Source organism: Saccopteryx leptura, unplaced genomic scaffold (assembly GCF_036850995.1).
Source record: "Saccopteryx leptura isolate mSacLep1 unplaced genomic scaffold, mSacLep1_pri_phased_curated manual_scaffold_17, whole genome shotgun sequence".
In the NCBI taxonomy this organism is placed as follows: Eukaryota; Metazoa; Chordata; class Mammalia; order Chiroptera; family Emballonuridae; genus Saccopteryx; species Saccopteryx leptura.
The window spans coordinates 1,023,280-1,051,123 of record NW_027095699.1 but is presented as its reverse complement, the minus strand read 5'-3'; the positions used below and the strand labels follow the sequence as shown (position 1 = coordinate 1,051,123).

General features: G+C 41.7%; 1 protein-coding gene across 1 annotated transcript; it reads right to left on the bottom strand.

Annotated features, from left to right (window-relative positions):
* LOC136386852 (zinc finger protein 596-like) lies at positions 1-26,454 on the bottom strand. The gene is given in 6 exon segments (XM_066357975.1): positions 1-942; positions 1,778-1,841; positions 2,123-2,313; positions 20,819-20,908; positions 24,845-24,907; positions 26,392-26,454. Coding segments are annotated over 6 exon segments (1,413 nt in total).
* Between the last annotated feature and the right edge of the window lie 1,390 nt (positions 26,455-27,844).

Genomic DNA, 27,844 nt, shown 5'->3' with positions numbered 1-27,844 from the left:
CTAGTGTTGCATTCCCTCGTGCCATCTAAGGGCAAAGGAATGTGTGAAGTCTCTCCTGCACAGCTGACAGGAATATGGTCGCTCTCCAGTGTGGATCCTCTCATGCTGTCTAAGGGAAAAACGATGTGTGAAGTCTCTCCTGCACAGGTGACAGGTATATGGCCGCTCTCCAGTGTGGATCCTCTCATGCTGTCTAAGGATCCATTGTAGACTGAAGGCTTTCCCACACTGCTGACATTCATATGGTTTCTCTCTTGTGTGTGTTCTGTTATGCAGCCTAAGTTTACTACTTTGATTGAAAGCTTTCCCACACACGAGACATATATGTGGTTTCTCTCCCAAGTAGGTTATCTTGTGGTGTTTAAGGCCACAGCTCTGACTGAAGGCTTTCCCACTTTGGTAGCATTTGTAATGTTTCTCCCAAGTGTAGATCATCTGGTGTTTTCTAAGGTACCATCTTCGTTTGAAAGCTTTCTTACATATGTGACATTCATATGGCTTTTCTCCCATGTGAATTCTCTCATGTTGTCTAAAGTAAGAACTTTGACTGAAGGCTTTTCCACACTGCTGGCACTTATATGGCTTCTCTTTGGTGTGCATTTGACTGTGGTTTCTAAGGTCAGAGCCTTGTACAAAGGTGCTCCCACAAAGATGTCACTGAAATGGCTTCTCTCCTGTGTGAATCATCCTGTGTTGCTGAAGATTAGAGAAGCTGCTAAAGACTTTCCCACATACATGACATGCATTTGATTTGTCTCTGGTGTGAGTCTGATTGTGTGTATTGAGGGAGGACTCTTCACTAGGTGACCTTCCCCACTGCTGGTTGAGATCAGGTTTCTTTCCTACGTGAGCTAAGAAACATTGTGTCAGGGCACATTGATGAGTAGATTCATCACTCAGTTCAGTGAATTTGATAAGACCCTGTGGAGGGTGAGATCTCTGCTTTTTGGAAAGAGATAAAAAAGTGTTAATTGTTTGTCCATATACATCTGCACACTCATTTCTTTATGAAGAAATCCTAGATTACCAGACACTCAGTCTGTGCTGAAAATATTTCCAAAATTAGTTGTACACACTTTTGCCACTCCCCTGCAGGCACAAATATTGTCTCTTGTAGCATCCCACCCACAGAATATCAGATACATTTGGAAGACTTTAGTTTGTTTCAATGACTAGTAATGAGAAAAATTTATGACATAGCCTTTTTTATATCCGAAGATACTATTTTGGATCATGTTAATTTCTTCACTGATTTTAAGTTATCCAAATTTTTTTGGAAAGAGGGAAATTCCAATTTAATTATACTGTTACATTCAGGTGTTTTGCTCATGGCTTATTTATCTCATTGTCGCATAATATAACTGCACATGGTTAACTGTTACGCCTGTGAAACTTACCAAAGACATCATGGGAAATATTCTCTGCACATCTGTTGCAAGAGTATCATTTCTTGTTTTCTAAGAAGACTTCTTGTGCCTAAAATGTTCAAAAAGCAATAAATTGTCCCAACGGCATTAGGAAAATGGAAACATAGAATTGCACCATGATCAATATGAACATTTCAAAACATCGCATTTGGTTTTTTTGTTTTTTGGGTTTTTTACATGAAATGAAATATTTTAGGTAGCAGAAACTGTTTAAAAGTCACTGCCAGAAAGTAATCAGGATTGAACTATGAAAACTGGAGAGTAGTCAGGAGATGTTAGGTCAGCATATGGCAGTAACACCTTGAAAATGGTGCATTTGGAGATACATGCTCATAAAATTACACTCTCACCAAGTCCAACACAGGCTCCGGAAGAAGAAAAAGAACACTGGAGCCCTCCTGCTCCCAGCAACATCTGGAACATAGAAAACAGTGAAGGTTCTTCACCAGACAACATAAGTATTTTTTAAATGTTCAGTTACTTATTTGAGGATTAATAAGATTCATTGGTCCCCCTGTTCTGATCTGAGTGCTGGAGACAGAGCAGCAAAATGGAATGCAGTTGTGTCAAGACAACATTCTAGTGTGGTGAGGAAAATAGAATGTAAAGAAACATCTTCCTTCCCAGCAGTTATGAGGGTGGTGAGAGAATCAGGGCAGTGACCAGAGTGGGACAGTGGCGGCTGTTCTGTGTACCTGTCACCCTGTGTCCATGGAAGTGTCCACGCATACACAAAGACACACGTGTTCACAGACTCACCCACAGAGACCAGGTGATCGATGCTCTCCAGAATCACATCTCTGTATAGCTTCCTCTGGGATGTGTCCAGCAGGGCCCACTCTTCCTGGGTGAAGTCTACAGCTATATCCTGGGATGTCACTGACTCCTAAAACATTATGGACATTCCAGGTTAAACAGAGCAAAAGGCTAATTTCTCAACCCTCCATCTGTATATTTGGCTATTATGCTGAATATTTGCACCCACTTCACTTGCTTGCTTAAGTTGCTGAAAGCAATTTACATTCCCTTCCTCTTCCTCTTTGTTCAGATGTTGGTTGATTTCACTTATGCATAGTGGGGGGATTCCTGTTTCTGCTTTGCGGGAGTTTCCGTTTTAGCCTCAGATGTGTAACTTTGGATCAAGGACTTCCTTGATTTGCACATGGCTATATAATAATGCAAACTGGGGCTATGGGTGCTTGGATATTGCCGTCAGCACTGAAGAGTCCTCCCAGTCTCATCCTTTTTTCTTAGTAAGTCTGTTTTCTTCATTCCACACCATTCTTACTCAAAACCCAGAATTAGGAGCCTTGCTGGTCCATGGCAAGAGCCACCTGAACAGAAGACTTGAGTACGAGGAAACTAAACTGCAGGCAGGTGATGGAACACCCCAAGTGCAGTGTGCAGGAAAAGAAAGTTTTTGGGGAAAGTATAATCATAAGTAAAATTTTATTGAACAGTTAGGATAAAAAAATAAGGGATTTTTTTTTAGAAATGTTTCTGTATGAAGACAAATCATTGTCTGAAGAGTGTCACGGTGAGCTGGAAACAGAGGGATGTGAATATGAGGATAACTTGCAGTCTGAGGATGACTCAGGGGATAAAATATCCATGGCTATGGCTGCCTTAGCCACGGGGCTTCTGCTGCCCTCTGCTCCTTCCTATGTTCAACCCTCTGCTCCTCTGTTCCCTTATCAGGCTGATTTTGGAGTCTACAGCTCAAAATCTGGGAAATTCCCTTTTCAACAATCTATAGACTAGGCTCGGAAAATAGGGGAAACAATAAATAGCTTTACCTGTTTTCCTGTTGTAGAAAGATAGGATGCTATGGGGAGACTAGTGTGAGGGCATGAACCTGTACCTTTTAGAACTCTGAAAGAGCTTAAACTTACTTGTGTTTAGTATGGGCCTACTGCCCCTTTGCACTTGGTTTATCAGATACTATTAGTGCAAAGCCTCTTCCCCCAAATGACTGGAAGGCAATTTCTTGTTCTTGTCTCTCCGGGGGTGATTATATGCTGTGAAAGTCAGACTTTCATGAAAAGGCCATTGAGGTAGGGGAGAAATCTCAGCATAGTCAACCTGAGCCACTCATTACAGCAACTATAGAGTTTGAGAATGGATAGGTGACTCAGGTATTAGGAAAGTTACAGCTTTTCCAGTTATGGTCTGATTTTCTTTAATGTACTAACTACAATCTTTTGAACGATCACTGTTTCTTTCTTATTCTTTGCCTGGAAATTGAGGCAGGGGACCTGTGTTGGATCTGACTATGGAAAATATCCCAGCAGCTGCCAAGAGCAAATTTTCTCGGGGAGATTTTGTTTAGTCCCATCCTTCAGTCCCTCTGTCAGAAAATGCCCCGACTAAAATCAGGTAGGCATCTTTCTAATCTGGTTGTACTCTGAAATCCCAGGTTTCTCTCTGGCTTGTCTGGTTCGTCTAATTCTTGTTTCTGTTTAGTCTTTGTTTAATGTTGTCTAAAATGTGTCTGTTTTTAAGGCCTGAATTAATTTTGCTTTGTTTTACATGCAAAAATTGGAAATGCTGGCTCTAATATTTAGAAAAAATAAAATGATTTTAGAACTTGTAAGGAGCATTCATTTAAATTTAAATAGACTAGAATGGAGATCTATTAAGACTTACTGATTTGGTTAGTGCATTGTGAGGTGTGTTCAGAGTTCAGAGCCAAATAGCAATTCAAGTATTAGGATTGATCAAAGTTATATGTTATACATGTGGTTTCTGTGTGTAAATTATCTTGTGTATGTGTAAGGTTATACTCAAGTAGGGAAAACAAGGAAATTGAGCAAAATTAAGCTGGGTCCTAATAAGTGATCTCAAGAATTTGTCTCAAGATGCTTCAGGCAGTTAGAAGAATAGTATAAGGTTGGTAATTCTGTTTCTTTGGCCAAACCGTGCAAAAGGGACCCCGAGAAAATGAGGATTCACCTCCTCTGATTTTGCCAATTGAATTCAAAAAATAGGTCAGGAACATCCTGAAATGGAACTAACAATACAAGGGCATATATTTAAATGACTTTTAGATACTGGAGGTGATGTATCTGTTATTGCTAAGCTACATTGGCCTTCTTCCTGGCCTACTCATGCAGCAGCCACAGAACTACATGGTATAAGGCAGAGTAAATTCCCTCAACAATGCTCTAGTTTTTTACAATGGGAAGATAAAGAAGTTCATTTTGGACTTTTTCAGCCTTATGTGCTTCCTGGATTGCCAGTTAATTTGTGCAGTAGAAATGTTTTGAAAAATATGGGAGTGTTGCTTGTAAATCCTAATAGCTTATTCAATATTGAAGTGCTTAATCAGGAATTTTTGCCCACTAAGGGACTAGGAAAAGAACAGTGGGGAATTCTCACCCTCATAGAAGTGGCAACCAATACCAGAAGGCATGGATTAAGATATCAAAATATAGCATAGGGGCTTTGGCAGCTCCTGCTACCCCAATAGTGCATTGTGCAGACCCAATTACTTGGAAATCAGATAATCCTATATGGGTAGACCAATGACACTTGTCTCAGGAGAAACTTAAGGTAGCTGCTCGATTGGTACAAGAGCAGTTACAGCTTGGGCACATTGAATCATCTAATAGCTCATGAAATATGACTATATTTGTTATTAAAAAGAAATCAGGAAACTGGAGGCTATTAAAAGATTTGAGAGTAATATATAAGATGATGGAAATTATGGGTCCTCTCCAGCTAGGACTCCCTTCTCCTACTGCCATTCCATGGAATTATTACCTTGTAATTATTGACTTGAAGGATTGCTTTTTTACTATTTCTTTAAGCCCTCATGATTGCAAGTGTTTTGCATTCAGTGTTCCTCTACTTAATTTCCAGGCTTCAATGGAGCAATACCAGTGGAGAATTCTGCCTCAAGGTATGGCTAACAGTCCTACCTTGTGCCAAAAATATGTTGCTCAAGCTATCTCTCTAGTACAAAGGCAGCACACTAAGATGTACATAATTCATTATATGGATAATGTTCTTAATACTCATTCAGATAAAGACACTGTGTTGACCATTTTGCAACAACTAGAACATTCTTTGAAAGAATCAGGACTTTATATAACTCCTGAAAAGGTACAGCAATCTTTAACTTCTTCTTATTTAAGACAAATTATTGAGGATCAACAATTTGTCTACAAGAATTAGAAATCAGGACAGATCATTTGCAAACTTTGAACAATTTCCAGAAATTATTAGGAGACATTAATTGGCTTAGACCTTCCTTAAAATTAACTACCGGGGAACTGAAGCCTTTTTGATATTCTTAGAGGCTCAGATGAACCAGCTTCTCCTCGACTACTTACTGCTGTGGGACAGCAAGCTTTAAAGCTTGTAGAAAAAGCCTTACAACAAGCACAACTGAAATGCATAAATCCTAAGAATCAATTGCCTTACTAATTTGTCCCTCGAGTTACACTTAAACGGGACTATTCTGGCAAGCTTCAGGTCTTATTGAATGGATTTGATTAGATGTTACTACTAAGAAAGTTTTTGCCCTGGCCAGTTGGCTCAGTGGTAGAGCATCGGCCTGCCGTGCAGGAGTCCTGGGTTTGATTCCCAGCCAAGGCACACAGGAGAAGGGCCCATCTGCTTCTCCACCCCTTCCCCTCTCCTTCCTCTCTGTCTCTCTCTTCCCCTCCCACAGCTAAGGCTCCATTGGAGCAAAGTTGGCCCGGGTGCTGAGGATGACTCTGTGGCCTCTGACTCAGGTGCTAGAGTGGCTCTGGTTGCAACAGAATGATGCCCCAGATGGGCAGAGCATCATCCCCTGGTGGGCGTGCTGGGTGGATCCCGGTCAGGCACATGTGGGAGACTGTCTGACTGCCACCCCGTTTCTGGCTTTGGAAAAATCCCCGCCCCCCAAAAAAAATAATAAGAAGAAGAAAGAAAGAAAAAATTTATCTCCATATTTTGATCGTGTTCACTCCTTTATTATCAAGGGACATAGGCACCTCTTACACAGTTTTTAGCATCAAATTGTTGTTTCTTTTTTCAAAGGATCAATAACAATGGCTCTAGGAAACTTCCACTAAATGACAAATTGCTTTTGCAGATTTTACAGGCCAAATTTATTCTCACTACCCAGCTGATAAAATATTACAATTTCCATTAATTAGTACATTTGTATTTCTTAAGACAATTGTTAATGAACCCATTCCTGAAGCACCTACAATCTTTACTGATGGGTCCAGCTCAGGAATAGCAGACTTAATAATCAATGGACACGTTTATACTGAAACAGTCACCCTAAAATCAGCTCAAAGAGTAGAATTACATGACATTATCATGGCTTTTCAGCATTTGCCATGTTCCTCCTTAGTCTGTATACAGTCAGCAAATATTTACTTATGGTTGTTTCCACTATAGAGACTGCTGTCTTAGGGACAACTACTGATGAGGAACTATTGCAGCAATTTCTCCTTCTTCAAAGACTTGTATGTCAACATATAGCTACATGTTTTATAGGACATATTCAAGCTCCCTCCATGCTCCCTGGTGCTTTAGCACAAGGGAATGCCCTTGTTGATCAAACTACCCAAAATAAAATTATTGGAGCATCCACTACAGATCAAGCAATTCAGTCTCATACTATTCATCACCAGAATGCTGCCGCCCTGTGTAAACAGTTTCAACTCTCTCAAGAAGCAGCAGGGCAGATTGTTAAATCCTGTACAAAATGTCCTATATTATAATCTATCCCTTCATTTGGAGTTAATCTTCAAGGACTCCTACCAGGACAACTTTGGCAAATGGGTGTTACTCATATACCTTCATTTGGCAAACAATACTTTGTCCATGTTACAGTGGATACTTATTCTGGATTTATAGTAGCCTTTGCCAAAAAGGAGAGGCTTCTAATCATGTTATAGCTCATTGTTTGTATGCATTTTCTATTATTGGACTTCCTAATCTGATTAAAACTGACAATACTGCTACATATGTAGAAAAAGCATTTACTACATTTTGTCAAACCTTTCGAATTATGCGTATTTCTTACAATCTTTAAAGTCAAGGTATTATTAAAGTGTATCCAGAAAATATTGAAGGTCAGTTTTAAAAAAATATAAAAGGGGGAGTCATATCCTGGAACTCTTGCAGATCTACCTTATCCTTTTAAAAAGAACTTTCTTCTGAACGCTGATGAACAGGAGATGCAAAATTTTTTTCTCCTGTAAACTTCTATTCTCTTTTATTTGATCCAGCTAATAACACTGTTTTGTCTTTTTCCAAATAGCTCCAGATATACAGAAAAGGTTTATATAGGTGGATAGGGTTCCTCAAACACTTCAGTGAGATCTTCTGAGCATGGCTTGTGAGGTCTATAATGACCAAGAGGCAGAAAAAGCCCAGAAGTGATCAGGTGAAATACTAGCTCTCAGCATGTGCCCTCAAAGGCTCCAAGGCCCTAACAAGACCACAGAGGACTCCATCAGGGCCCTGCTTCAATAGTGTAAAGGAAGATCATTAAGCCCAAGGCTTCCAGGCTTACATGCCTTTGCTGTTGGAAAAGGGGCACTGGAATGTAGGCTTCCCCTTTGCCTCTCTAAGGGAGGGTTCAGTTTCCTCCAACCCTGCTCCAGTCATCTGTGACCTAACCTTGCCCCCCGTGCTGGGACTTGCCAATGAAGGCTAAAGGTGCCCAGGATCATTGGCCCCATCTCACTGTGGAAGAGCCTAGGGTATTTCTTCCAAGTTGCAGGTAAACTGACCTCATTTACACAAGGGCCACTTACTAGGTTTTGCCTGAATAATTCGGGTTTGTTTTATTCTTCCCTCAAAGATGTCTGTTGTGGGTGTTGATAGTCCTATTTTTTCTGCTGCTTTATTTAATATATAGTATTTTTTTTATTCCACCTGCCTCAATGCCCCACTCATATTTTAGGCTAGGGCTTACTCCTCATTTAGAGCTCTCTTTCTCCTTTTTGCCAACTTCTGTTACAAATTTCCCTTTGCCACCCAGCTAAGTGTATCCTAAGGTTCTCTTCACAACCCCATGGTTGCAGAGCTCCAGGGAAAATCACCCTGGTCTCATTTCTCCAGGCTGAGAAGAATAGAAATTTTATGTGCACAGATGCTGTAGATGGCTTTTCCAGTCTATCTAAATCATTACCAGCTAGAAGCAGTGGTCATTGGGACTTGGACACAAGCTGCAAAGTATAAAAATGTGACAACAATTACAGTGCCATGCAAAATTTTTCTGGATGTGGACTTTTTCTGGAATCCTGTTCCTTGTGACAGCTCCTAATGGACTGAACTGGGGTTGGGTTACATTTGAAGGGATTTGGAATGGTGTTGGTACCAACTTGGACTTGGTGAACATGTCAAGGACATTACTCTTTTTTTTTTTTTTTGGTATTTTTCTGAGGTTGGAAATGGGGAGGCAGTCAGACAGAATCCCGCACGCGCCCAACCGGGATCAACATGGCCTGCTCACCAGGGGGCAATGCTCTGCCCATCTAGGGGTTTGCTCTGCCCCAATCAGAGCCATTCTAGCTCCTGAGACAGAGGCCACAGAGCCATCCTCAGTGCCCAGGCAAACTTTGCTCCAATGGAGCCTTGGCTGCTGGAGGGGAAGAGAGAGACAGAGAGGAAGGAGAGGGGGAGGGGTGGAGAAGCAGATGGGTGCTTTCCCTGTGTGCCCTGGTCAGGAATCAAACCTGGGACTCTCGCATGCCAGGTCGATGCTCTACCACTGAGCAAACCGGCCAGGGCCTAGGACATTACTCTTTTATAGATTCTTGTTATATTGGCTAAAAATTTGCTTAAAGGTTTTAATCACCGTAATGTGTTAGAATGTTTGTTTGGGTATCTGTTAGCATTGGCAATACTAATTTTGTGTTTGTTCTGTATTTTGTCTGTCTGCCTCCAAATTAGAATCTGGGAAACTAGGAAATCAACGAGTGCATATCTCAGCACACAAATTAAAAATAAAAAAGAAATGGGGAATATGTTGTGGACCATAAATCACAAGAAGCCTTTTTAGATTTGAGGCTTAGTAAAAGGCTAAGTTCTCCACCATTCACTTCCATATTTAGCTATTATGCTGAGTATTTGCACCCACTTCACTTGCTTGCTGAAGTTGCAGGAAGCAATTTACATGCCCTTCCCCTTACTCTTTGTTTGTTAAGATGTTGGTTGATTTCACTTATGCATGGTGGGGGATTTTTTGTTTATGCCTTGGGAGAGTTTCTGTTTTAGCCTCAGATGTGTAATTTTGTATCAAGGACATCCTTTATTTGCATATGTCTATATAATAAAGTAAACTATGGCTGTGGAGTGCTTGAATATTGCCATCAGCATTGAAGAGTCCTTCCGATCCCATTCCTTTTTTTTTTTTTTTTTTAATAATTCTGCACCATTCTCACTCAAAACCCAGAATTAGGAGCTGTGCAGCAGACATCCATGACAACAGGAAAAAGTGTTCCATTTAATGGCTGTAACAGTGCCCTTTCAGTAGAAAGAGGCATTCCCTACTCACCACGGTCTCCATGGCTGATATCTCAGTTACCAGGTGTGTTTATCTTGGTTTTTCCTCACAGATGATCGAAGCAAAAAGCAGGCAAATCTGAGGACAGAAAAAGAAGCCATGAGACTCTAGTCGGGTTAACAATATCCAGTTTCACCAGTCACAAAGACTCAGTGTTCACCTGGGTGGTTTCACCTTTCCTACCTTAAGAAAGGAAAACCAGTGTTGCATTCTAAGAATATCATGCAGAGGTCTCTGAACTTTAAGGTCAATTGTAATAGTACTATAGCTGTGGTTGCTATAAAAAGATCAAAATATAAATATCTTAAAAATAACAACATTGTATATATTTAGTTTTCTGTGTTAACAAGTCTATGGAATCTGTAATTATTCAATTTCCTTCCAGTTTCCAAAGCATAGAGATGCCTGACTCACATGTAGACTTAGTTTCCACCTAAAGGGAAACACTCTGGGACTTCTCTGGTGTCATTTCTTTGCCTTCTGGACCAGCAGGGGTTTCCACCCTCCATGAGTCCTCTGGATTCTCATTCCCTTCTTGCTCAAGCCCCTGACGGATTTGGATACCAAGCAACTAAGAACCGTTTTATGATGGAGTCCATCAACTCAACAATTAGTCCATTTGGAGAGAACAATGGCCCCCATCCTGCTAGTGAAGATCATAAATTCTCCAGCATCAGAAGGTAGCGGGAGAACATATGTGAGTCACAGAGGTGCTGTCATGAACTGCCTCTGTCATCTAGGTCAACAGTACCCAGAGAATTCAGATTGTCTGAGCTGAGTGAAAAATCAGGTTGGCCCATCTGGTAACTTGTCAGGTGGGAGCTGACCAATTACCCTCCAATCCAGTCTATATTTACCTTCTTTAGCTGCAACAATCATTTTCTGTTACATATACACACATGCATGTGTATATATGTACATGCCGATATATGTATATACACATACATGGGAGTGAAAACATTTATGAACTATGATTTCTCACTTAACATGTCAATAGTAAGTATATTTTATGAAGAAATAATAAACATGCATCATGAACAAAGAATAATTATTTCACTCATTTGTAGCCGATTCTCAGAAGAAAATTTAAATTTGGGTTAAGTGTGACTGTGTACTTACAGATTTACATATATTTGTTTATTTAATTTTCACAACAGCTATGTTAATTATAGTTTATTTATCAGTTTACAAATGACATAAACAAAGGTTCTAAAAACTTTAGTAATGTGACAAAATTATACAATTAGAAAAGGGACAGCTGCCATTTAGTTTTTCTCTCTTGTGTCCTGTGCTAAGATTTTTCAGGGCTTTCTAGGGAATCACAGAACAGCTAAGTTTTACCTGGAATAGCATCTGTAACAGAAATATTCAGAAGAAACACCCTGTTATTACATCTTTTTTTTCCCTTAAATTTTCACAAAATTACTCCTTACATCTACATTCTATTTCACATGGGTCCTTGCAGTGTAGGGACTGCAATTCTCAAGCATCAAAATCCATCTTCATTTCCTTGTCTTGTGTAAGACATGCTTCCTCCCTTCTACATACGGGGACTGAGCCCACAGCTGAGATATTCACCCCTGTCCTGACTCACAGTCTCCACTGTGAGGGGCTTTCAGGGATGTCTGAGCTCAAGGTACAGGCAGAGTGGCATTTCTGTGAGAGCTTCCCTAGTGGGTAGATGGTCATCTTACCCTGTTTCTTTACATGACCTTCTCCCTATATGTCTGCCCTCTGATTTCCTCTTCTTAATTAGTTGAAGGTCAAATTGTATTAGGGCCCTCCTTAAATACTTTCATTGATGTTACTTACTCCTTTAATGACTTTATCTCAAGCTAAAGCTACATGCTAAGTTACTGGAATTAAGGACTACTGCAAATGAATTCAGAGGGCATGCAATTCAGCCCATAACACAGAAGCCTCTTACAACTGAGTAATTCTCAGATAGGAAGGCTAGGACATATCACAGAATGCAAGAAAACAAAACAAATGTACCTCAAATTAATACTTCAAAGGGAAAAATATATCATCTCAGCTTGGATTACAAACCACAGCTCCACCTTTCATGACTGTCCATGCTCAGTGTAACCGAAGCAATTCCAGAATGTGGAAACAAGACTAGGTTTACCAGTATTCTAGAACCTTTTGTATCAAAGCACCATGAACTGAAGAAGGAGCCCACATTTAAAGTGTTGCAGTGGATGCTTCATATCAGTGATTTGTGCACCAGGATGGAGGAAAATATTACTATTAAAAGAAAAAACGATATGCAACATTCATAAAAACATAGACTAAAACCAGAAAATAATGACAACCATAGAAGACATAATCAGTCTACTGCATATTAATGGGTAAGAATTGTCTTTGAAATAATGTTGCTGCACATTTTTAGATCATTATTAAAGCTTAGCATTTAGATGCAGTTACCTTATGCATGAGTACAAATAGGACAAAGCTGAAGTAAAAACAACAGGAAATTGTTTGTCTTAAATGTGTGTTCATTTTTAAGTGATTAAAGTAAATATAAGCACCTGTCTGAAGACATTTGAGACATACATGAAGAATATCACTTGATGAAACACATATAAGGAAATTAATTCAGAGAAGTGGGACATGAAGCATTTAAAATCATAAAAAAAATCAAAACATCAGATATCAATCAAGGTGCCAATAGAACTTTCCAGGTTGAAAGAAATGCTTCCTGTCTTTATTGAGCCATTTGGTCACTGCTCAACTCATGTGATCACAGAGCACTTCATATCTGGAGTTCAGCTATTTCATTTTATATATTTAAATTTGATAGTCCCATGTAACTGGCATTATGGTTGTAAAGCCAGTAGCCAGGGCCACCATCACAGCCATCTGGCCCATGCAGGTTCGCATTGGATTCGGACAGTCGGTAAAGAAATAATGGAGCCAAGAACTGGTGGGCCATTAGCTTTAATTCTAGCTTGCACCAGGTTGGCAAGTAAAAACACACACTGGGCTTCAAAACCCACTCATTCAGTGCTGACAAAGCTACTGACTTATCCGAGTTTCCTAGAATCAAAGGTTTCTAGCTCACCAGACTTATTCACCTCTGTTCTCCATCTCCTTTCTTCTCCCTGCACAAACTGGCTTCTCACTCAACACTCCGCCATCTTGGCTGCTTCTCCTGTCCTCCTCGACGTAGCCTTTCTCTGCTCTCCTCTCTGCTCTCTCCTCTAATGCTAATCTCAGGAACCATGAGAGCAAGCTTTTGTTTTGCCCCTATTTTATAGTGTAGAAATCAAAACCTTTAATCCAATATACAAAATAGGGAAGTCTCTAATACAAAGTCACTTATCAGAGACATGATGGGATTGCACCACCCCACATCAAAAAGGGTGGGAAGGGCTTAGTCCTAAAACCAAGCCCCAGGCTACAAGGATCCTGCCTGCCCACAGCCCACCCCCAACACACATAAATATCACCTGGGTGACGGCCTCCAAGTGGGCAGTGCCATCTTTAACTAAGTGAGCATAATAAATTTTATCTGCCCAACAATGGTTTTGAACAGTATATTAATGTAAGCAGTTAAAATTGCAAATAGATTCAAGACAAAAGTGGGAAAAAACTGCAATACTCAAACATCTGAAACTAGATGGGTGGAAAACTGCTTACACAATAAACTTTACAGATCAAGAGAAGCTTTGATGTGACTTCATTAACTTAAAAGGAATGAGGCCACCTCACATGGTAGTGTCTGGGGAACTCACCAGAGCCCAACCCTGCAGGAGAGGGTGAAGGCAGATGGATGCTGAAGTCAGTTCCATAGAGCAGCCAGTTCCTCTCCTTCCAGTGTCCCAACTGTTGAGTTCCTTCTCCTAGGAGCAAATGCCTAAGTCCCAAGTCTGAGGCCCTTTTAACCTGGAAGAGAGTTAGTAAATCTACTCTATGGACACACCCTGGCTGCATAGACACTGATTAACATAAGGAGGGCTTCAGTCTGTGGGTCACACCTTGTTCCATTTGATTGGATTTTCTAGACTAACCTCAGGCAAGCAGGGGGTTGGAGTGCAAAGATGCAAGGAGATGGAGGGATGCTAGAAAGAGCTTTCCATTCCTGTATTCATCCCCAGGTCTTCCTCAGTGTGCTCTGTGTACAGGAAACATTTCACGTCTTAGAAATGGAGACAGGCATCAGATACAATGGGATTCTGTGGACACGGAGCTGGAATTTTCTATAGGAAATGAAGACTTCAAGATAAAATGAAAGATGAAGAAATCTGAAATAATGAAACATGTCAATAATGATGTGACACATAAAATCTATTACTGTAATGGAGAATCTGAGTGTTAGGGCACTGGCCTCGTAGTATTTTTTTATTGGGTTTTTTTTCTTTTTTTTTAAATTATATTTAATGCAATGACATTGATAAATCAGGGTACATATGTTGAGAGAAAACATCTCTAGATTATTTTGACATTTGATTGTGCTGTATACCACTCCCCCAAAGTTAAATTGTCTTCTGTCACCTTCTATCTGGTTTTCTTTGTGCCCCTCCCCTCCCCCAACCCCTCTCTCCTTCTTCACCCCATCCCCCACCACCCCTACTCCTGTTGCCATCACAACCTTGTTCATGTCTCTCAGTCTCACTTTTATGTCCCTTCTATGTATGGATTCATATAGTTCTTACTTTTTTTTTCTGATTTACTTATTTCACTCCGTATAATGTTATCAAGGTCCATCTATGTTATTGTAAATGATCTGATGTCATCATTTCTTATGGCTGAGTAGTATTCCATAGTATATATGTACCAAAGCTTTTTAATCCACTTGTCCTCTGGCAGACACTTGGGCTGTTTCCAGATCTTCGCTATTGTGAACAATGCTGTCACAAACATGAGGGTGCATTTCTCCTTTTCGAGCCGTTCTATGGTGTCCTTGGGGTATATACCTAAAAGTGGGATAGCTGGATCAAAAGGCAGTTTGATTTTCAGTTTTTTGAGGAATCTCCATACTGTTTTCCACAGAGGCTGCACCAGTCTGCATTCCCACCAGCAGTGCAGGAGGGTTCCCTTTTCTCCACATCCTCGCCAGCACATATTCTGTGTTGTTTTGTTGATGAGCGCCATTCTGACTGGTGTGAGGTGATATCTCATTGTGGTTTTAATTTGCATTTCTCTAATGATTAGTGATGTTGAGCATTTTTTCATATGCCTATTGGCCATCTGTATGTCCTCTTTGGAGAAGTGTCTATTCATCTCTTTTGACCATTTTTGGATTGGATTGTTTGTCTTCCTGGTGTTGAGATTTACAAGTTCTTTATAAATTTTGGTTATTAACCCCTTATCCGACGTATTGTCAAATATGTTCTCCCATTGTGTAGTTTGTCTTTTTATTCTGTTCTTGTTGTCTTTAGCTGTGCAAAATCTTTTTAGTTTGATATAGTCCCATTTGTTTATCCTGTCTTTTATTTCACTTCCCCATGGAGATAAATCAGCAAATATATTGCTCCGAGAGATGTCCGAAAGCTTACTGCCTATGTTTTCTTCTAAGATGCTTATGGTTTCACGGCCTACATTTAAGTCTTTTATCCATTTTGAGTTTATTTTTGTGAGTGGTGTAAGCTGGTGATCTAGTTTCATTTTTTTGCAGGTAGCTGTCCAATTTTCCCAACACCATTTGTTAAAGAGGCTGTCTTTACTCCATTGTATTTCTTTGCCTCCTTTGTCAAATATCAGTTTTCCATAGAACTGTGGGTTTATTTCTGGGTTCTCTGTTCTGTTCCATTGATCTATATGCCTGTTCTTATGCCAGTACCAGGCTGTTTTGAGTACAATGGCCTTGTAGTATAACTTGATATCAGGAAGTGTGATACCTCCCACTTTATTCTTCTTTTTTAAGATTGCTGAGGCTATTAGTGTCCTCTTTTGGTTCCATATAAATTTTTGGATTATGTGATCTATATCTTTGAAGTATGTCATTGGTATTTTAATTGGTATTGCATTGAATTTATAGATTGCTTTGGGTTATATGGACATTTTAATGTTGTTTATTCTTCCTAACCATGAGCACGGTATATGCTTCCACTTGTTTGTATCTTCCTTGATTACTTTTATCAATGCTTTGTAATTTTCTGAGTACAAGTCTTTAGTCTCCTTGGTTAAGTTTATTCCTAGGTACTTTATTTTTTTGGTTGTAATTGTTAAGGGGATTGTTCCCTTAATTTCTCTTTCTGACTGTTCATTGTTGGTGTATAAAAATGCCTCTGATTTCTGAGTATTGATTTTATATCCTGCCACTTTGCTGAATTCATTTATCAGGTCCAGTAGCTTTTTGACTGAGACTTTAGGGTTTTCTATATACAATATCATATCATCTGCAAATAATGATAGTTTTACTTCTTCTTTTCCAACTTGAATGCCTTTTATTTCTTCTTCTTGTCTCATTGCTGTGGCTAGGACTTCCAGGACTATGTTAAATAAGAGTGGTGAAAGGGGGCACCCCTGCCTTGTTCCTGATCTTAAGGGTATTGCTTTTAATTTTTGCCCATTGAGTATGATGTTGGCTGTGGGTTTCTCATAGATGGATTTTTATCATGTTGAGGTATGTTCCCTGTATTCCCACTTTGCTGAGAGTTTTGATCATGAATGGGTGCTGGATTTTATCAAATGCTTTTTCTGCATCTATTGAAATTATCATATGGTTTTTCTTCTTCTTTTTATGTGATGAATCACATTGATTGATTTATGAATATTGTACCATCCTTGCCTCCCCAGAATAAATCCCACTTGATCATGGTGTATGATTTTTTCCATATATTGTTGGATCCGGTTTGCTAATATTTTTTTTTGAGGATTTTAGCATCTATATTCATCAGAGATATTGGCCTATAATTTTCTTTCTTTGTGTTGTCTTTGCCTGGTTTTGGAATCAGAATTATGCTCGCCTCATAAAAGGAGCTTGGAAGTCTTCCTTCCTCTTGAATTTTTTGAAATAGTTTGAGAAGGATAGGAGTTAGTTCTTCTTTGAATATTTGGTAGAATTCCCTTGTGAAGCCATCGGGCCCTGGACTTTTCTTTGTTGGGAGTTTTTTGATAACTGTTTCGATCTCCTTTGTTGTAATCGGTCTGTTTAGGTTTTCTGATTCTTCCAGATTGATTTTTGTAAGATTGTATGTTTCAAAAAATTTGTCCATTTCATCTAGGTTGTCTAGGTTTTTGGCATACAGTTCTTCATAGTATTTTCTTACAATATTTTGTATTTCTGTTGTGTCAGTTGTTATTTCTCCTCTCTCATTTCTAATTTTATTTATTTGAGTCCTCTCTCTCTTTTTCTTGGTGAGTCTAGTTAAAGGTTCATCAATCTTGTTTACCTTTTCAAAGAACCAGCTCCTAGTTTCATTGATCTTCTGTATTGTTTCTTTAGCCTCTATGTCATTTATTTCTGCTCTGATCTTTATTATTTCCTTCCTTCTACTACAGTTGGGCTTTACTTGCTGTTCTTTTTCCAATTCTTTTAGATGCAGGGTTAAGTTGTTTATTTGAGCTTTTTCTAGCTTCTGAAAGTGTGCCTGTAGTGCTGTGAACTTTTCTCTCAGCACTTTTTTGCTGTGTCCCATAAGTTTTGAGTTGTTGTATGCTCGTTGTCATTCGTTTCTAGGAATTTTTTTATTTCTTCTTTGATCTCATTCTTAATCCATTCATTATTGAACAACCTGCTATTTAGTTTCCATGTGTTTGAGAATTTTTGAGCTTTTCTGTTGTGATTCATTTCTAGTTTCATGCTGTTGTGATCGGAGAAAGTGCTTGATACGATTTCAGTCTTCTTAAATTTGTTGAGAGCACTTTTGTGCCCTAACATGTGGTCTATCCTAGAGAATGTACCATGAGCACTTGAAAAGAATGTATATTCTGCTGCTTTAGGGTGAAAGGTTCTGAAGATATCTATTAAATCGAGTTGATCTAGTGTTTCCAATAAGTCTGCTGTTTCTTTGTTAATTTTCTTTCTTGAGGATCTATCTAGTGATGTTAGTGGGGTATTGAAATCCCCTACTATTATAGTATTGCTGTTGATCTTGCCCTTTAAATCCATCAAAGTCTGCTTTATATATTTAGGTGCTCCTATATTAGGTGCATAGATATTTATAATAGTTATATCTTCCTGTTGGATTACTCCCTTTATCATTATGTAGTGGCCTTCTTTATCTCTTACTATATCCTTTGTTTTAAAGTCCAATTTGTCAGATATAAGTATTGCTACCACAGCTTTTTTTTCATTTCCGTTTGCATGAAACGTTTTTTTTCCATCCTTTTACCTTCAATCTATGTGTGTCTTTTGTTTTAAGGTGTGTCTCTTGTAGATAACATATGTATGGGTCCTGTTTTCTTATCCACACAGCTACCCTATGTCTTTTGATTAGATCATTTAATCCATTTACATTTAAGGTTATTATTGATATGTAGTTGTTTATTGCCATTTTCTTCTTTAAAGGTGTATTCCTTTTTTTGCTATATTATTTTCCCACTTTGATCTGTTTACAACAGGCCCCTTAACATTTCCTGCAGCATTGGTTTGGTTGTAATGAATTCCTTGAGTTGTTTTTTGTCTGGGAAGCTTTTTATTTCTCCTTCGATTTTAAATGATAGCCTTGCTGGATAAAGTAGTCTTGGTTGTAGGTTCTTGTTCTGCATTACTTTGAATATTTCTTGCCATTCCTTCTGGCCTCAAGTGTTTCTGTTGAGAAGTCAGATGTCATCCTTATGGGGGCTCCTTTGTAGATGATAACTTTTTTTTCTCTTGCAGCTTTTAATATTTTCTCTTTATCGCTTAGCTTTGGTATTTTAATTATGATGTGTCTTGATGTAGGTTTCTTTGGGTTTCTCTTTAATGGAGTCCTCTGTGCTTCTTGGATTTGTGAGAGTTTCTCTTGCATTAATTTAGGGAAGTTTTCAGCTATGATATGATTGAACAAAGTCTCTATCCCTTGTTCTTTTTCTTCTTCTTCAGGAACCCCTATGATGCGGATGTTATTTCTCTTCATGTTGTCACAGAGCTCTCTAAGAGTTTCCTCTGACTTTTTGAGTCTCTTTTCTCTTTTCTTCTCTGCTTTCATGCCTTCATTCCAGTTGTCTAATAACTTGCTGATTCGATCCTCTGCTCTATCTATCCTGTTTTTAATTCCTTCCATTGTGGTCTTTATTTCTGATATTGTATTTGTCATCTCCGACTGATTCTTTTTTATACTTGCTATTTCTTTATTTAGGTTTTTATAATGACCATCCATTGTTGTTCTAAGATCCCTAAGCATCCTTACAATCATTATTTTGAACTCCGCATCTGGAAGTTTGATTATTTCCATATCACTCAGTTCATCTCTCGAAGGTGTCTCTTGTGGTTTCATTTGGATTGCACTCCTTTGTCTTCTCATCATGGTGATTTATTTGTAGAGTTGGTTGAGTCTAGCATTGGTGTTGTCTGCCTCCAGTTTTTAGTTGTGTTATTTCTAGGTCTTCTTGGGTTGGTATCAGCTGTTATCTGTAATCCACTTTCAGATTTGGGCAGCTTTGAAGTCTTGATTTGTTTGTTTTCTTAACAGGTGATAGTCTTGTTTACTGATCTCAGGAGCGGGCTTCCTTGAAACTGTATCCAGGAATGCGATGGGTGTAACCTGAGACTCTGAAGGCCTCTTTAGCCAGCTAATCTCACTGGGGGCAGGGTGTTTTCTCAGCTTCAGTAGGGGAAGGTGTATCTCAGATCTCCATGGAGACCTGAGTTACTGCCCCTCCTCCCCACTTCTTGTTTTCAGCTGTGTCTTGTTGCGCTGATTGGAGCTGGAGAGATGTCCGGAGATCTCTGATCTGGAAGCACTTCAGCTCTGTTTTGTGAAAGGTTCAGTCCCTCCCCCAGCTATGGCCACCTCCAGCACGGATGAGTCAGCTTTTTTAGTTCATTTCCTGCATTCCTTAGCCCCTCACAGTCTGTCCCTCTCCCTGTCCTTTCCACTTGGGAGATACGCTGGTCTTTTCAGCACACCTCGCTCCCTGGTCGCCAGGCAAGTGGCTGTGAGCAGTAGTTTCTGCTCTTTTTCCTCTGAGATCCTCTTTGGGCTCTCAGCCTCACACCCCCCCCCATTCCAGTAAGCAGAGGATGTTCAGGCACTCCCTACCAGGATTGTTGTTGTTTCTTCTTTGCTCCTTGGTTTTTGAGAGCTGTTCTTGCAGTTCAGAGTTGGTTTTTCATGCTGATTTTTCCTAAATTGATTTGTATTCCAGTTTGGTGGTGAGAGCTGGGCGTCTGTGCATCTGCCTACTCGGCTGCCATCTTTTTTCTTGGCCTCGTAGTATTTTAAAACACATGTTAAAACTTTATTTATTAACTAACTAAAAAATGAGAAAATAATTTTGTACTTTATTTTTTGGTTAGTGCACAAATAAAAAATGTTACTATGTGTTGGTCAAATAAGTTTGTAAATATATATATGTTTGCTCGCTTGTGACTTATATTGGGTGTGGGGGACAGGCTATAAGCAGGCCAGGTCATTGTAGCCTAAGGTTTGGTTTTAGGGCTAAGCTTTTCCCCACACCCTTGACTGATTATATGATCTGGGTGGTGCACTCTCATGAGGAATCCAATTATGCCTTGGATAAGTGACTTTGTATCAGAGACTTTCTTGTTTGTATATTGGATTAAGGGATTTTAATTTTCTACACTATAAAGTGGGGCAAACCAGGAGCTTGCACACACAGTTCCTGCTATCACGATTGCAGGGGCTTCCCTGATCCCTTGCCCTTCATGGGAAAAGCTGGTTTTCTGCTTTTCCCTTGTCTTCTTTTGTGGTTTGCCTGTCTTGGTGAGACACCAATAAATAGGATGGCCCACCATCCTCTAACTCTGCCCTTTCTTTACCATCTGCCCAAATCCAATGGGGACCTGCATGGGCCAGGCGGCTGCTTTGATAGTGACAGCCATGGCTCCTGGCCTTATAACTGGTGTAATCTGCGGCAGGATTCAGAGATTGGTATGGGGCCGCTACCCTTGATGGGTGGGGTACAGTACTGGTTGCTCCTCTGGTTCCCCATGGCTGTCCTTTTAGGGGCCATGGGCTACGTGTTTTTTACTCAAGAGGAAACCAGGAGTTCTGTGCGAGAAGCTGCCCGAGGTCAAAAGCTTCAGTGTGAGTTGCAAATAGAATGGCAGAAAAGGCTGGAATTGGAGCGAGCACTGGAGAAGGAATTACGGGTTCACGAGTTGCAGTTTACCCTGGAAGCTGAACGTTTTCACCGGCAGTTGTTGGAGAAACAACTGCGGATTCAAGAGCTCGAGTCTCAGCTTCTGGCCAAAAGCCAGCAGCCACAGGAGCCTAAACGGTCACCAAAGGAGCAGCAGCATCCGTGCCAGTGGATTGGCTTTGAGTCAGCGGGAGCAGGCGCTTGCAACTCCTCTTCTGAGGATGAGAATGCTCAGGCTGAAGCTGCCATACACACACTGAGAGCCTGATCAGTGGTCGCCAAAAAGGTAAAAACCCAGCAGCAAAGAGTCCCTCAAGGGCAGCCACAGCCTCCTGCCCAGGTAATGGAACACTCTGTGGTCCGGCCCTATACCCAGGCAGAGCTGATGGAGTTGGGGGCACAATTTAGACAGAAACCTACTGAATCCCTGGTAGCCTGGTTACTACGATTATGGGATATAGCGGTGGATGGCATCATGCTCTCTGGAACAGAGATGGAGAAATTGGCCGCCATTACCACACACTCTTCCTTGAGGCAGCGTCTTCAGAACTGCCATGGCAACCCAGGAGACCATACCCTATTAGAATGGGTGATGGCTGCCATTCGTATGGTCTGGCAGAATGCTGGAGAATTGCTGGGGGCAATGAGTCGGTGGCAGTGCTACAGTGAGTTAGTAAAGGTCCTTCGGGAACTAGGTATGAAGAATGCTGTTTTCAACCCTGGGTCCCGTGGGCCAGATGAGGAAGTGTTTACGGCAAAAATGAGGGAATTTGTCCTTGCTAGCGCCCCGTCAGCCCTTTTTTGGTCACTTGTGGCTATATTGGGCCCCTATGTGGGGCAGCCCATCAATGCAGTCACACAGATGGTAGCAGATTTGGGAGAGCTGGAGGCCACTCAGGATCATAAAGCAGTGAGGGCTGCTGCCTATGTGTCCCCCCCAACTAGCAAGGGAAACGGGCCTGTAAAGGTTACCCGAATGCAGATGTGGGTAGATTTGATTGCGGCTGGAGCAGATAAGGGGAAATTGGATGGCCAGTCTAATAAAATTCTTTTGGAGCTTTGGCGGCAGCTTAAACCAGAACAGAAGTTCCAGCCACTGAGACGAAAGGCCCCAGCAGCTACCAATAAAACGTTTGGTGCGCACACAGCTCGGTTACAAGATTATATGATAGAGACGGCTGAGGGAGAGGAGAACTCCCAAGACCCATTGTACCAGTTTGAATAGGAAAAGGGCTGAGGGACCCGTCTAATGGGGGTGGGCGGGGACTGGAGGCCACACGTGGAACTGGCTATCCACTGGTCCCCTTCCAATGTACAACAGGTGTTGGCCTTGGTGGATACAGGTGCAGAATATTCCCTCCTCTATGGGAACCCAGAGCAGTTTGCTGGGACCCCAGTGGCCATTGACGGTTATGGGGGACAAACTGTTTAAGTGAAGCCAATAACTATTCCATTGGGGATAGGAAGACTGCCTCCTAAGTCATATAAGGTGTATGTATCTTCTATTCCTGAATATATTTTGGGGGTAGATGTCTTGCAAGGACTGTGGTTGGAAACTACAGCTGGGGAGTTTCAGCTGAGGATCAGGGTCGTGAAGGCCGTATTGCGGGGACACACATCACATTCCCCTTTGCTATTACCCATCCCTCAGTGTGTGACTAACACCAAGCAGTACCACCTGCCAGGTGGTTATGAAGAAGTCACAGGAACAATCTGCGAATTAGAAAAGGTGGGGATCATCCGGCCAGCACACAGTCCTTACAACTCCCCGGTATGGCCTGTGTGCAAAGCAGATGGAACCTGAAGAATGACAGTAGATTACAGGGAACTTAATAAAGTTGTTCCCCCTTTGCACGCTGCTGTTCCCTCAATAGCTAACATGATGGATCGGCTAAGCCATGAGTTGGGGACATACCACTTTGTGGCAGACTTGGCCAATGCTTTTTTCTCTATTGATATAGCTGCAGAAAGTCAAGACCAATTTGCCTTCAGTTGGGAAGGGAGACAATGGACCTTCACAGTGTTACCCCAGGGCTATTTGCATAGCCCCACCTTGTGCCATGGGCTCGTGGCTGCTGACCTGGCTAAATGGAAACAGCCAGAGGTAGTTCACATGTACCATTATATTGATGATATTATGCTAACTAGTGATTCTCTTCCAGAATTGGAGCAAGCAGTCCCTACCCTGCTATCCCATTTGAAAGCATGTGGCTGGGCAGTCAACGAGAACAAATTACAAGGACCTGGGTTATCTGTTAAATTCTTGGGAGTTGTCTGGTCGAGTAAGACAAAAGTTATCCCTGATGCAGTTATAGATAAGATTCAAGCATACCCCGTGCTTACTACGGTAAAACAGTTACAGGAATTCTTAGGTTTGTTGGGGTATTGGTGAGCATTTATACCCCATTTGGCTCAGTTACTATGCCCCCTGTACAACCTTATTCAAAATGGGGTTCGTTGGGATTGGACTGAGCAGGCACAAGCTTCATTTGCAGCAGCTAAGAGAGCTGTCAATGTGGCACAGGCATTGAATGTGTTTGATCCTGCCAGGCCCTGTGAGCTGGATGTTCATGTAACCTCAGAGGGGTTTGGATGGGGCTTGTGGCAGCAGACAGAGTGCCTATGGCAACCTATTGGGTTTTGGTCCCAATTGTGGAAAGGTGCTGAAGTTCGTTACTCATTAGTAGAGAAGCAGCTGGCAGCTGTGTATGCTGCCCTCCTGGCAACTGAGAGTATTACAACCACAATACCAATTACAGTCAAGACAACATACCCTATTGTTGGATGGGTGAGAGATTGGGCAACTAAACCATGCAGTGGTATGGCCCAAATGTCCACCCTGGCCAAGTGGGGTGCCTAACTGCAGCAATGCTATGCTCTTAGCACCAGCCCATTGAGGGCAGAACTGCAGGAAGTCTTGGGTCCAGTCACCAATGCGACCTTAGATTCAGGTGCAACTGGGGCTCAGGAGGCAGAACCTAAAGTCAGTCCCGACCAGGAGGGGTGGGTGTCTATCCCCGAGGATGCCTGGTATACTGATGGTTCCAGCAGGGGCCAACCTGCCAAATGGACAGCTATAGCCTTCCATCCAGCCACTGAGACTATTTGGATGGACACGGGTATAGGCCAAAGCAGCCAATGGGCAGAATTAAGAGCTGTTTGGCTAGTTGCCCATAATGAACCTTCACCTCTGGTAATCTGTACTGACAGTTGGGCCATCTATCGTGGACTTATCCATTGGATTGCTACTTGGCACATTAACCAGTGGATGTAATGTACTATCCACTATGGGGTCAGGCTATGTGGCAGGACTTATGGGAAATAGGACACCAGAAGCAGGTGACAGTATATCATGTCACAGGGCATTCCCCTCTAGCTCAGCCTGGGAATGATGAGGCAGATACGTTGGCAAGGGTGTGATGGTTGGTGACTGCCCCTGCAGGTGATGTGGCACAGTGGCTCCACTGGCGCCTGCTCCATGCAAGACAGAAAACTATGTGGGCTACGGTTAAGGCTTGGAACTTGCCTGTGTCCTATGCAGAGGTACTTGCAGCCTGTGAGCAATGTGCAGTATTATCCAAGGAACACCCTTTGAGACCACTGGTGTCACCTGGACAGATTCAGAGGGGTCATGTTCCACTGACACGATGGCAGATAGATATTGATAGATATTATTGGACCCTTACCAAATTCAGAAGTGTACCAGTATGCAGTCACTTGTGTAGATACTGCCACTGGGCTGCTTGCTGCTTACCCGCTCGTAACCCTGACCAGAGGGCAGTCATACAGGCTCTGGACCACCTGAGTGCTGCATACGGGCGACTGCTGGTCCTTGAAAGTGACAATGGTACCCACTTCACTGGTTCAATGGTGAGGCAATGGGCTCAAAAGCTGGGGGTGGACTGGAAGTACCATGTTTCCTACCACCCCCAGGCTGCTGGTATCATTGAGCGGTATAATGGACTCTTAAAGCAGGGACTGTGACAGGAGGGGGGCACTGGCTCTCTTACTGGATGGACACGCCGCTTATGGACAGTACTCCGGATTTTGAATAAGTGAGCTCAACGGGGGAGCCCAGCTCCAGTAGAGGCCCTCCTGCATCGGACAGCTGCCCCCATTCAGTTGCAGATATGCACCAAGGACATTTTACTCAAGCCAGGTTTTGGACAGCAGGGCAATGTGCTCTTACCTGCTCCAACAGCCCTTCTTAAAAAACAATGGCTTCAATGGACTTGGCCCTGGACTGTACAGGCCCCCCATCTGAGATGGGTGGCCTTGTTGGCAGCATGGGGAAAGGGGCTAGAGGTGGACCTCCAGTTAACTCCTTGGGCAACCAGCACCTGGCCACCTAAGGTAGAAGTGTAATTAATAATAAAAGTGTAAGATAATCCAATTATCTCTTGAGTGCTCAAGGGGACAGCATTTTGAAGGGCACCTTTGTAATTTCTTTATGGCCAATAATGAGTTCTCCTATTTTACTACACATAGAACCAGCAGATGCTGGTGTATTGGCCAATAAGGTTTGGTATGCCCGCTCAGGGCGGCCTCTGGTGCCAGCTACGGTGCTGTCTGCAGACAAAACTCTGGCCTGTATTCTGCCAGAGGGAAAGGATTTGCCTCTCTTGGTGCCACTGACAGCTCTCTCATTTCTCCCATAGTTTTTGATCTGTTAATCCTATTGCTGTAGTTAGTACTATTCCTATTTATGCAATGTATCCTACTCCTTGCACAGTGACCATCATGGAAGATGCCTGTGGTTTAGATTGTAAAGTGAGCAAAAGGGGTGGAATGTTGGTCAAATAAGTTTGTAAATATAATATATATGTTTGCTCGCTTGTGACTTATATTGGGTGTGGGGGACAGGCTATAAGCAGGCCAGGTCGTTGTAGCCTAAGTTTTGGTTTTAGGACTAAGTTTTTCCCCACACCCTTGACTGATTATATGATCTGGGTGGTGCACTCTCATGAGGAATCCAATTATGCCTTGGATAAGTGACTTTGTATCAGAGACTTCCTTGTTTGTATATTGGATTAAGGGATTTTGGTTTTCTACACTATAAAGTGGGACAGACCAGGAGCTTGCACACACAGTTCCTGCTATCACGATTGCAGGGGCTTCCCTGATCCCTTGCCCTTCATGGGAAAAGCTGGTTTTCTGCTTTTCCCTTGTCTTCTTTTGTGGTTTGCCTGTCTTGGTGAGACACCAATAAATAGGATGGCCCACCATCCTCTTACCTTGCCGTTTTTTTACCATCTGCCCAAATCCAATGGTGACCTGCATGGGCCAGGCAGCTGCTTTGATAGTGACAGCCATGGCTCCTGGCCTTACACTATGTTGTACCACAGAGCCAATAATTTTACAGATGTCATTCACAGTTCATTTATACATTTGAAAAACCTTCTTATGATTGTGAAGGTAGGCTTTTCTGGCTTAAAATTCCTGCTTCTCAAGAGGAAGTCATGAACTCAGGGACATAGTAAGTATTCCATTTTATCTGAGGACACACTTCACAAACTCCCTGGCAATCCTTCTAGGTCAGGCAGGTCAGGGTCAATTCCTCTCTCATGCGCATTTGAGAGGATTTCAGACCTTGGCCATTAGCACTCATTCCACAGACTCATCTTTCTGTCACTTTAAACAGCTGGGTTATAGAAACAGGTAATTTTGAATGCTGATGTGTTCACACACTGGATTTCATGGATGTCTGCACTGTGTACTTATGTCATCTCTCTCATAACAGGAAAGGAGTTGCATTTAATCTCATGTAGGTAGTTGAGTTTGTTTCTTAGTTCCTCCTGCCATATTAGAAAGTTTATGACATAATACAACACATGTAAGCTTTATATTAAATGAATCACTCTCAGTCCAGTCCATTTTCTAAGGATTTAACATGGTAATGGTATCACCCAATCTGAAATCTGAATAAAAATTAAATCACTCCGAACTGCCTTTATTTCCAGTTGCTGCCCTATCATCTCATTTAGTCCATGTTGAAGGTGCAGTGTATTCTTCAGCACACCTCCTCAGCACACACATCAACCTGATCTTTGTGCTCGTTCATCCATGACATCGTTCCTGCATAAGATGCTAATGCTCTTATCAACAAGAATGTCTCATGAGATGTCATCAGGCGTTATGTCCCCTACATCCTCAGCAGACTTGAGTCCTTCTGCTTATGATCCTTATATTCCCTGGAATCTACTAACTGCTGTCACATTCCAGGTTCCCGGCCCAGATGGAGTTGAGTGCTCTGAGCATTAGGTGTGTGGTGGGATCATGAATGCCTCCAAGTCTTCCAGGACCACAGAAATTACTCTAAATGCTGTGTTCTATCTGGTGCGGGAAACCAAAGGTGACATGTCTTACTGCCAAGGCCCATGTGACCCTCTGTTAAACTTCTCCGTTGTTTTTTTATTTATCTTGCTGGAGACTTCACAGCTACGGTGGGGAGCACGGTGTGGCTCAGCTTGGGGAAGGAGTAAGTCCATCACTCAGGACTCAGCTGAGTGCAGGATGGGGCTCTGGTATGGACTTCTGCCCACTTAGTCCACACCAGATGCATCATAGAAAAAACCACCAAATGCTTTGCCTGGAGGGGCAGGGTACAGAGACAGGGCTAGGACCTATTCAGTGTTTATATTGGGTGCCATGACCCAAGGCCCTCATGGCCCTGCTGGGACAGGGTCATAGGACACACCACTTA